Genomic DNA, 12,358 nt, shown 5'->3' with positions numbered 1-12,358 from the left:
GGTATGGAGATACATTGCTATCGAAGGAGGTGAAAGGCATTCCTTCTCTCTGCTACACTGCAGGTCACTCTTGGGCAAGGTGTAGCATCTGTTTAACCCTCTGATCAGTGTCAAATTAAGCCACAGGAGCAGGTGGTGGGTGGTTGTATGAGCAGCTGGTGCTGCACAAGTCGTGGTTATGATGTCAGACAATCTCTGAAGAGTATTGATAATGGCTGGAGTCACCCATCTTGTAAAGACACTGCTCAGAAGAAGGCAATGTCAAACAGCTTCTGTAGAAAAATTTACCAAGAACAATCAAGGTCATGGAAAAACCATGATCATCCATGTCGTATGACACGGCACATAACGAACGAATAAGAAAATGCTAGAGGTGAATCAGCTCTGATCTTATTAAGTGGAATAGGTTCAAGTGGCTGAACATATTGATGTTCTCCAATTGATGTTCTTATTTATGAAGTTTATTCTAGTTCTGATGGGCTGCCATTCTTCCCATGTAACCCCTAGTACTAATGCCATCTGAGTATATGGATCAGAAAGATGTTGGCCAAATGCAGGATTAGCTTAGGTGGGAAACTTGGTCAGCATGGACCAGAAGGGCCTGTTTCACTGCTGAGTGACTCTGTGTGAGGGTTACACCTATTGCTTTGCTGTGGTTTCTATACATTTGTTTGCATGCTTTACAGTGGGATTCAGATTCATATTTATCGCATATACAGAGAAATGTACAGTGAAATACATTGTTTGTATTAATGATTAAAGCAGCCTAAGGATGTGCTGGGGGTGGCCTATCAGTGACACCACACACACTTGTGTTGCCAACATGACATGCCCACAATGCTCGGCAGAACAACATGGAACACAACAAAGCAGAATATAACAAGCAAGAAAACGAGCCCCTTTCCTCCCTATCACTGACATTCCCATATGATATTCCTGAAACCACAGAACAGGCCTCCGGGTCGCTGGGCCCTGGTCATCAGTCTTTGATATCCAGACTTCTGATTGTATTCACACTTTGACCTTCTGTATCGAACACCAGACTAGCCGATAATGGTACCCCAAACTCCAGGTTTCAAACTCTGGGCTTGCTCAGTCATCGGCCCTTGTGCCTTCCACTCTCACAGACATCTGCTCCTGGAACCCACCGACCTGGGACAACCCAACATCCATGGGTGTCCTTCGTCATCTGTCCTGCATCAAGTTGGTGTCTTCATAACAGGATCTCTGGATGATCCTTGCACTCACCCCAAACTCCCTCTTCCCAGAAGGACACGAGTTCAGAAATTTTAACAGCTTCCTTTAAATCCTGCTGTAATTTTCATTCCCTCTTCAATTAAAGAGTGTTGAATGAAAGTGAGTGCTGAGAGTAACAAGTATTATGTTGATATTCTTTCTTTGTGCAATCAGCACTTTGTCCTGAGGAACGCCTGACAGCCAGATACTCCACTTTGCTCTTACGAGCATAGCAATGTCAGCTTCCTGAGGCAGGACTGGTGCCAGCACTCTAATAACATTTCCTGTTTGTAAAAGCTGGCAGGCACAGATAGTGTTATTTGTTCTTTTGTTCTGGGAGTCTATGATTCAGCACATGGCCCGAGTTTGCTGCCATTGAAATGTAGTACACAGCCTGACTCAGCAGTAAGTCACTCAGTGTAACATTGGGAGCTTTAAGGCTTTTTTAGCCTAACGCCCCTGGTTGTGGGTTTGAGCTTATCAAATGTGCTGGTAATGATAGGATCATTCCTTTTTCCCGCCAAAAAAAGCACTATACATTCAGTGGCCACTTTATTAAGTATCTCCTGTACCTAATGAAGTGACCACTGAGAACCACATGTTCATGGTCTTCTGCTGCTGTAGCCCAAGGTTTAACATGTTGTGCATTCAGAGATGCTCTTCTACATACCACTGTTGTGATGTTTATTTGAGTCATTGTCACCTTCCTGTCAGCTTGAACCAGTCTGGCCACTCTCCTCTGACCTCTCATTAACAAGGCATTTTCACCCACAGAGCTACCACTCACTGGATGTTTTCTTTGTTTTTCCACTCCATTCTCTATATACTCTAGAGCAGTGGTTCCCAATGTGGGGCAATTTGATTTTTAAGGGGGGCAATTCGAGAATGAGTTATTAACAGTGAATTTTTTCTAGTAAGTCTGTGTGAGTATGAGTGTGTGTGCAAGTTAATACATATGTGTATATACAGTATGCATACATAAAAATACTTGAGTGTATGTACATGTGTAATTGCGTATGTACTGTATATATAATGTATCACCATCATTACAACCATCAGATGGCTTTCATAATTAAATTAATGAATTGACTGATGTAGGAAGGAACGAATGAACAAGTCCAAACGCGTAAGAAACTCGTATGAGGTTGCGCCAATGCTGCTTTTTGCAGTAGCTTTCGGTTCTTGGTGGTGTGAAGGTGTGTACATTGTGTCATCTCTTTTAAATGGTGTATCTGTCTTTGTATGCTGTAGAAACGAATCGGCATTGTTTTATTTATTTATTATTATTTTAATATCACTTAATGTTCTTTTTTTTACAATTTCTTAGTAATTTCTTCCTCAGAACTTTAACAGTCCTTTGTTTCTTTTATTTTTCACTTTCATGAATGCCATGTTCTTTGGAAGCTTGTTTAAACCAAGTTAATGGTCTTTTAGGCTTCCTCCGAGTGAATAGGAGTTCACTTTTTGAATAATAAGAATTATATATCACCACAGGGGGCATCAGGATTTTAGAGGTGATTAGGTGAGGCATGGCCAAAAAAAGGTTGGGAACCACTGCTCTAGAGACTGGTTTGCATGAAAATCCCAGGAGATCAGCTGTTTCTAAGATGCTCAAACCTCCCAGCCTGGTACCAGCAAGCATTCCACAGTCAAAGTCACTTAGCTCACATTTCTTCTCCATTCTGATGTTTGGTCTGAAACCCAATTGAACCTTTGGACCATGTCTGCATGCTTTTATGCATTGAGTTGCTGTCACGTGATTGGCTGATTAGAGAGAGAGAGAGAGAGAGAGATATTATTGTACAGGTATACCTAGTAAAATGGCCACTGAGTGTGCAGCAATATGAAACACCTTTTTGTTTATCTGGAAGGAGTGTGCCTTCATGAAAAAGACGAGTTAGTTGAAGGCCTTATATATGCACAAAGGTTACAAGCACTCTGAACCTGGTGCAGCTTTTTATGTTTTGAATTATTTTTGATCTAGGGGTTTAGTGTGTGTGTGTTTTTTGGATTAAAAGTTACTTCATTACACTAGGTTTTTTTTCTCATGTGCGTCACATCTGGGACTTAACAGAATTACATTTTCAGCATTTTTAATCAGCTCAAAAAGTATAATTCTTAGGTTGCTTGTCACTTAACTCTAAGACCATATGAAATATGAGCAGAAATGCACCATTTTGAGGCAATTTATTCCAGGAGTAAGGGTGTGAGATGAATTATTATTTACAAAGTGCGGAACAGGCCCTTCTGTTCTAACGAGAAGGGCTGCCCAGCAACCTACCTATTTATCACTAACCTAATCACAGATTGTTTATAATGACCAATTAACCTACCAGCCAGTATATCTTTGGAGTGAGAGAGGAAACTGGAGCACCCGGAGGAAACCCACAATGTCACGGGAGAGCATACAAACTCCATACAGACAGTGCCGGAATTGAACTCCAAACTCCCAAATGCTGCAGTATTATTGCCCTAACTGCTCGCTACTGTGATGTGATAATTGAATGCTGCAAATGCTCTCTGGGAATGGGAGTTTAGATGCTTGGCAAATTGAAGTTTTATCAGTTATATATTTAAAGAAATGGAAAATATATTGATATATGGAAAGATAATGAGGAGAGGGATAAATAGGATGATAAGTTGGAAGTTTTGTTATCTGTCTTCAGGCCAGAGGTGCCTGAGGTGAAGCCAAATAAACTTGGTCAGCCTGTGGAACATCAAATTTCCTGTCAGTCTAATAGTTTAATCGTAGGCATCAAATTGTGTATCGCAACAGAGAACTCGGCAGTCAGTCCATTTGATAACCTTTCGGAGAAATGTAAGAGCTAATATTCATTCAAATACAAACTATAGATGTGCTTAAACTTACCTTTTGAAATGCAGCTTGTGCATAATTTGAAATATCCTGGAAAAGGTGTAGTTTATCTCTAAAAGGGGAAACAGAATAATTATTAGTAAATGGCTGTTTATGTGGACCTGAATCACATTTAACGTCACTGACATATGTCATGAAATTTATTGTTTTGTGATAACGGTACAGTGCAATACATAAATAGGAATGAGAACTACATCCATAAAAGTTAAATAAGTAATGCAAAAAAGAGAGCAAAACATAGTGAGGTAGTAGGTGAACCAGCTGGACAGGTTTTTTTCCATTAATAATTCCTCTGTTTACATGGAACATTTGAAATGAGCTTTGTCCAAAGTGATTTTCTGCAGTGAATCCCCAGGGCAGGCTGCCTGAATCTGTAAGATATGAAAAATCAAATTCCCCAAGCTCAGGTAGTTAGTACCTTGGCGTGACCATCCATACTGGGAATGAAAAAGTCTTGTCATGAAGGTTGGTTTTACTTTTCACTAAGCAGGTGATGAATTAGTGAACCAAAAATTGAATTTATCATGTTAACACTGGAGATATATTCCTTTCTCCCTGCAAATAGCAATGGATTTGTTTTAGTGAGCAATCTATCTCCCTGTCCAGGCAAGTGGAAACTGTCTCTTGGGTTTCCATTGCAGTGAAACTACCCACATAAGCACACACTTCAGACGAGTAACAGAAAATCATTTTATTTATTGCTGATAAATAAGAATAAGAAAGGTGATAGCATCATCTAATCAATTCCTGTTTCATTCTGATAATACACCATTTCAACATAGGCCAGATTTTCTAAGTGGAGTAACTTGGTGAAAGTGCAACATTCACAGTTATTCAGTTAAAGAATGCTATAGAATTAAAGAATATGGGTCATTAGCGTAATGCTATGACAGTGCTAGCAACCTGGGTTCAATTCCAACTGCGGTCTATAAGGAGTTTGTATGTTCTCCATTTGTTCAGTTTCTTCCCACATTTCAAAGATATACAGGTTAGTAGGATGGATGGGTGTAATTGGGTAGCAGGGGCTCGTTGGGCCAGAGGGCCGATTGCCGTGTAGTATTCAAAGAAAGTAAAATATGGAATAATGCTAGACATAGAATAGAGTCATAGAACACTACAGCACAGAAACAGGCCCATTGGCCCATATAATGCATGCTGAACTATTAATCTGCCTTGTGCCATCGACCTGCACCTGGGCCATAGCCTTCCATGCCCCTCTCATCCATGTACCTTCTTTTGAATGTTGAAATCGAACCCGCATCCAACATTTCTGCTGGTGGCTCATTCACACTCTCACCACCCTCTGAGTGAAGAAGCAATATCATCTTATTTCCTAAATAATTAAAGTAGTTTATTACTTTGTATTTTGACCTTCATGATCTTATGTAGCAGAGAATTGTAATTAACCTTTTTTATAATGTCAGCATCATCATAATCACTGGATTACAAAATTAATTGCATGCAAACTGTCTCAAAAGGATGAAGCAACATGATAGACAGCTATATCAACGCATGTCATATCTTATTATTGTTGCACTTGCCCTTGTTGCTAACTTGCTCTCTCTTTTTTTTAAATCATCTCTGTATACTGACTGCTTGCCTGTTAACCATCTGTATGGTGCTCCTGGTTCTAATCCTGCTCTCCTTTCTCTTTCTCCACCTGTGACTGGCGACCTGACTTATAGCACCAGGTAGGATAATCTGCCTGCTTCTGTTTTGCTTACTGGTGATGGAGGAAGGGTACTCCAAACTACTGACTGAAATGCCTTGGAATCATTGACCTGAATCTTGTCCTTGACATAAGAGGAAGTCATTGTGGAGATCTGCTGTGGCGTAAAGTATTGTGGATACTCCAGCTAATGACAGTTGACTGTGTTTGTAATCCAGCACTCCTTAAAAAAAAGTGTTTTGAGTTTGTTTCTAATATGAACATTCCTTATTCCAGACCAAGGAAGAACAGTCACAGATCACAAGCCAGGTAACTGGGCAGATTGGATGGAGGCGTGAAGGGATCAAGTACCGACGGAATGAACTTTTCCTGGATGTTCTGGAGAGTGTCAACCTGTTAATGTCACCTCAAGGTATAAGATATTAAAGTGCTGCTGTCAATTGAAGGTTCTTGCTGTCATTTTGATCTCTGCCATTTTTCAATGTCCTGTGACAAATTTTGCATGTATATCTCTGTACTTCATTATTGTAGACAAGTTGTGCAGCAGATTTTGGGTCTGCAAGGAAGAGTGTACAGGTTTGGAGGCAGTGCAGCACAGCATATGGTCAATGATACATCCCGTGAAGACAATTTGACAAAATTCAACATGTACTTGGAGGTTGGAAAAGATACTCAACCAGTCTTTCATTTATTTGAACTCTAAATAAATTTCAGAGATAAAGTGCAGAACAGGCCCTTCTGACCCAATGAGTGATACTGCCCAGCAACCCACCTAATTAACTCTAGCCTAATCACAGGACAATTTACAATGACCAATTAACCTACTAACTGGTACATAATTGGTTTGAGAAGATGAAACAGTGGTGATGTGAGGGAAGTGGAGAGAGGAGCAAATAATGAAGTGGTTGAAGCAAAGTTCAGTTCAAGTTAAAGATTAAATCGACAAGTGTATGTCGCCTTATACAATCTTGAGATTCATTTCCATGCAGGCATTTACAGGAAAATAAATACAATAGAATTTATTTTAAAAAAGTGAATAACAATAACAAACAACCAATGTGCAAATGAAGACAAATAATGCAAATAATAAAAAATGTAAATAACACTGAGAGCCTGAGTTGCATTGCCCTTAAAAGTGAGTCCATAGGTTGTGGAGTCATTTCAGAGTTGAGGTAAACTGAGGTTATCGATGCTGGTTCAGGAGTCTATTGGCTGTAGGGTGATAACTGTTGTTGATCCTGGTGGTGTGGAATCTGATGCTCCTGGACCTCCTGCCCAATGTAGTAGTGAGAAGGGAGCATAGCCTGGATGATGGGGGTTCTTGATGATGGATCCTTGTAAATGTGCTCAATGGTGGGGAGGGCTTGAAGAGAAAGATTAGGTAACATTTAAAAAAAACAATGCTGGAAACACTGGGCAGATTTCCAGCATCTGCAGTTTGATGATTTTTGTCAGCAGATAATACATGAACCAGATGAAAGGTTTCTAAAATTGAATTATCTCCACTGATACTTTGCTTAGCATTCAGGATGTGCTTCCAAGAGAAAGCATTAATGTGATCAATAGTAAAAGTGATTGTGATTACATTAGAGTTAAATTTCTGTGGCAGTGACTTGATGCAAACCCTTGAACTGTAATGCAAAATGAGCCTGTCCTCTGCTGATGATCACGCAGAAGATAAATGTGGTTCCTCATGGAGAGACCTCCAACAAAGACTAGGGTTTAATAGACAGGACTAGACTGTAAAACATAAGAGCTTAATTAGGCCATTCAAATCATGGCTGATTTATTATCCACCTCAACCTCATTTTTCCCTGTAAGTGGCAAAATGGTATGACCTCTGTGCTGAGATATTGAGACTTTGACTTGAACATTTGGTTCATCATGGACATTCTTCTTCTAGTGTTTGAGTACTGTGATCAGTTTTGGGATGTGCTGGCATTGGAGAGGGTCCAGATGATTCCTGCAGTGAAAGGGGTAATATTTGTTGAATGCTTGATGGCTCTAGACCTGTACTTACTGTAGTTTAGAAGAATGAGGTGGCATCTCATTGAAAGCTACTGAATATTGAAAAGGCCTATCTAGAGTGGACGTGTAAAGGATGTTTCTAGTTGTGGGAGTGTAGTCAGCACACTCAGAATAGAACAGAGATTAGAAGGAATTCCTTTAACCTGAAGGAGGTGAATCTGTGGAATTCATCGAGGCCAAGTTATTGGGTATATTTAAAGTGGAGGTTCATAGGTTCTTGAACAGTAAGGGTGTCGAAGGTTACTGGGAGATTGTAGGAGAATGGGTTTGAGAGGGGAAGTAAATCAGACATCATCGAATGTTGGAGCAGACTCAATGGCTGAATGGCCTAATTCTGCTTCTATGTCTTATGGTCACTCTATAACATTATTTGCTTTTCCCTCCAATCCCTCACATTGTATTTATTTCATCTGGGTCTGTGCTGTAAGCAATCCAGCGCTAGATTTGTTAGCCTTGCAAAAGTCCCAGTTCATACAGATCATTGTTGGAATCGGTTTGCCCTGTGTCAACAGACTACCCAGGTCCTTGTGCTGGATATGATGGAATCCACTTGTTCCTTCCCCTCCCATTTGTTGTAGAACCAGTAGCCATTGAGGTCATAAATTACCTTTATCAAGGATCAACTTTATTTGCTATATACGTATAAAGGCTGATTTATACTTCTGCTTCAAATGAACGCTGTAGGTACAGCGTAGCCGTGTAACACGCTGTACTCTACACCCTACCCTATGCCATAGCCTGACGCACACCTCTCCAAAAATGTAACTGCGTGTTGTGGCGACGCAGATCGCAACAACAGTGATTGGTCCGCTTGGTAGCATCGCCTTTCCTCCTGTCTATAGGCATACTCAGAAGTATAAATCAGCCTTAAATGTATTAACTATTTGCTGTGGTGCATTGGCATGACAGGCATAAAAAAAAAGGTCATTCACTAAGATTCAGGATTCGAGCTACACATCTTCCGAATTATTTCTAGATTCAAAGTGTTTAATGTCACTTCCTGTTCACAAGTGAATTGAATGGAATTGACTTTATTTCTTAACATCCTTCACATACATGAAGAGCAAAACTCTTTACTTTGTCTCCATCTAAATGTGCAATCATAGTAATTTATAAAAATTTATATTAAATAGAACAGTCAATGTAACATAGAAATACACACAAATCAGTGTGATGACCTGGTGGAAGAAGCTGTCCCGGGGCCTGTTGGTCCTGGCTTTTATGCTGCAGTACCATTTCCTAGGTGGTAGCATCGAGGATACATTGTGGTTGGGGTGACACGGGTCCCTAATGATCCTTCGGGCCCTTTTATCACACCTGTCTTTCTAAATGTCCCGAATCATGGGAAGTTCACAACTACAGATGCGCTGTGTTGTCCGTACCACTCTCTGCAGAAACCTTTGATTAAGGGAGGTACAGTTTCCTTACCAGGCAGTTATGCAGCCAATCAGGATGCTCTCAGTTGTGCCCCTGTAGCAGGTTCTTAGGGTTTGGGTGCCCATACCAAACTTCCTCAACCGTCTGAGGTGAAAGAGCTCTGTTGTGCCTTTTTCACCACACAGCTGGTGTGTACAGACCATGTGAGGTCCTCGGTGATGTGGATGCCGAGGATATTAAAGCTGTTTACCCTCTCAACCCCAGATCCATTGATATCGATAGGGATTATTCCTCCTGTAACTCACAATCAGCTTTTGTTTTTGCAACATTGAGGGAGAGGTTGTTTTCTTGACATCACTATGTCAGAGAGATGACTTCATCCCTGTAGGCCACCTCGTTATTGTTTGAGATTAGCCCAATCAAAGTAGTATCATTGGCAAATTTAATTAGAAGATTAGAGCTGTGGGTGACGACACAGTCATGGGTATACAGGGAATAAATGAGGGGATTTAGTACACAGTCCTGAGGGGCTCCTGTGTTGAGAGTCAGAGGGGTGAAGGTGAGGGAGCCCACTCTTACCTGCCGGCAATCTTACAGGAAGTCCAGGATCCAGCTGCACAAGGCAGGGTCAAGGCCAAGGTCTCTAAGCTTCCTGTTGAGCCTCGATGAAATTATGGTGTTGAATGCTGAACTGTAGTCCAAGAACAGCATTCTCACATAAGCATCCATACACTAAACAATCTCCTACACTAAACATGTGTAGGAGATTGAAGTAATTGTTATTCCAAATCAGATGCAGCACAAAATAAAAACATAAAAGATAAAGAGCACAACAATAATAATGAAAAAATACACCATAGAAATTGGAGTGACATGGTAGGGTAGTAGTTAGCACAACATTTTACAGTACTGGTAACTTGTGTTCATTTCCTGCTGCTGTCAATAAGCAATTTGTCATAACCTTCTTGCTATGACCAAGTACTTTCATTCTAGTTGGTAGGTTAATTGGTCATTGTAAATTGTCCGATGATTAGGTTAGGGTTAAGTTGAGGTTTGCCGGGTAGCGAGTCTTCGAGCAGGCTGTGTGGGATCCTTAATGATGTTACTGACCCTTTTCTGGCACATTTCTGTGTATATGTCCTTAGTGACGGGTAGGCTGGTCTCAATGGTGCATAGGCCATTTTAACTGTCGTTTGTGTAGCCTTCCTGTCTGCCCCAGTGCAGTTTCTGTATAACCATATAACAATTACAGCACGGAAACAAGCCATCTCGGCCCTTCTAGTCCATGCCGAACGCTTACTCTTACCTAGTCCCACCGACCTGCACTCAGCCCATAACCCTCCATTCCTTTCCTGTCCATATACCTATCCAATTTTACTTTAAATGACAATACCGAACCTGCCTCCACCACTTCTACTGGAAGCTCGTTCCACACAGCTACCATTCTCTAAGTAAAGAAATTCCCCCTTGTGTTACCCCTAAACTTTTGCCCCCTAACTCTCAACTTGTATCATCAAGTGATGCAGCTTGTTAGGATGCCCTGTTACATATTTGTAGAATGACGAGTGTAGGTGTGCAAAGTCCAACTCTTCTGCCTCCTCAGAAAGGAGAGGCATTGGTGAACTTTCCTGGTTGTGTGGCATGTGTTCTGGGTCAATGCGATATGTGCACTTCCAGGAGTTTGAAACTGCTCTGTTTCCACTGCTGTGGCATCGATGTAAAGATGTCAGAAGGTTAAGGAAAAATAATATACATAGGCATATACTGCCTGGTACAGTTTTTGTACCAAGCAACTTGTAAGGATACTGTGCATCTGCAGAATGGCATGAGTATGGATGTGCGAAGTCCAGCTCTTTTCAGCCTCATTTATAAAAAATAAAGAATAATATTTTTAAAATGGTTAAAGTACGGATACAGAATAAAATGTGCATAATATCTAAATACAAAAACTATTTACAATGTCAGTAGTATTATAAAAAGTGGTTTAAACAGTGCAGTGTTGTACTGTCTACAGTGCAGTGACAGTAGTAATAGATAGAGGGAGTGGTGTGGCTGCCTGCGGGAATAAACTTTTAAGACGGCATGAAGTTTTTAGTTTTATAGCCCTATAGCATTTTCCTGAAGGGAGCTTTGGAAGAGACAATTTGCTGGGTGAGTAGAGTCCACAATGATTTTTTCTGCCCACTTGTTACCATAGAGAACTCTCTGGATTAACAGATCTCTGAAGCCGAACAAGGAGAAGTGCAGCCAACACATATCCAATAGGAAATGACATGAGAGTCTAGGATCTGGCACTCTGGATCCTGTAGCATCAGGCCAACTGCCCCACAGTTCAACACTGCGTTTCACAAGTTTTTTGGCAGACCTTGAGGGCAAGTTCTTTCTAAGGTACAGAATGGTGCATTTACCTGTTCATACCACAGGACCAGGAATACCATAACAAGTCACTGGTCTCTGGGTAGCATTAAAGGGGAACGCGTGTATCTTCACCTGAAAAACGTGCAGCTTATTTTCACCAGATGTAGTTCCATTTTTAAAATCTCAACATCCCCTTAGTGCTTGTATATTTCCAGAACATTTTGTTATTTGCACCCCTTTAAGATCTGAATCCCATTCAGCACCCCATTTTTGTTGTAAAGGGAGTGTTGTTTGTTAACATCAAATCTCTCTACCTTTCTTGCAGGTCAGGTTCTAAGTGCACATGTCTCGGGCAGGGTGGTAATGAAGAGTTATTTGAGTGGAATGCCAGAATGCAAGTTTGGAATGAATGACAAGATTGTGATCGAGAAGCAAGGGAAAGGAACGGCTGATGAGACCACGAAAAGGTAAGAGGTAAAGAATCAATTTTACCAGGATGCACTTATTTGCTGAGTTGATTGGCCTCTGAAGATTCATTGGATGAGGCCAAGTTACTGGGTGCATTCTCATCCCATGTCTTATGGTCTTTCTGGCATCTGCAGAGTTTTGCTTTTCAAGTCTAAAACATCACTGGTTTGTATAACAGATCCGTTTGCTTTGGTTATTATTATATTTTCTGTCCTCAAAAATTCTTCAAAGTCCAGTTGCACTGATGCTGTCGGTCTTGACTCTGGTAGAAACTGTGTTTCACATTTTTACTGCGTGTTTGAGCAGATGTGTTTCCTTTGAAGGGTGGCTTTGCTGTCTGCACTGTG

General features: G+C 40.8%; 1 protein-coding gene across 1 annotated transcript in view; it reads left to right on the top strand.

Annotated features, from left to right (window-relative positions):
* The window catches only part of LOC140725777 (AP-2 complex subunit mu), an 81,572-nt gene that overhangs the window by 38,954 nt on the left and 30,260 nt on the right, over positions 1–12,358 (top strand). Inside the window, exons 5-6 of the mRNA XM_073041675.1 lie at positions 6,057–6,192; positions 11,869–12,010. Of these exons, the coding sequence (XP_072897776.1) occupies positions 6,057–6,192; positions 11,869–12,010 (278 nt within the window). The remainder of the gene's footprint in view (positions 1–6,056; positions 6,193–11,868; positions 12,011–12,358) is intronic.

This window comes from Hemitrygon akajei, chromosome 3 (genome assembly GCF_048418815.1).
Source record: "Hemitrygon akajei chromosome 3, sHemAka1.3, whole genome shotgun sequence".
NCBI lineage: Eukaryota > Metazoa > Chordata > Chondrichthyes > Myliobatiformes > Dasyatidae > Hemitrygon > Hemitrygon akajei.
Note: the sequence above shows the minus strand (reverse complement) of the source record. Positions and strands in the feature narration are given on the sequence as shown.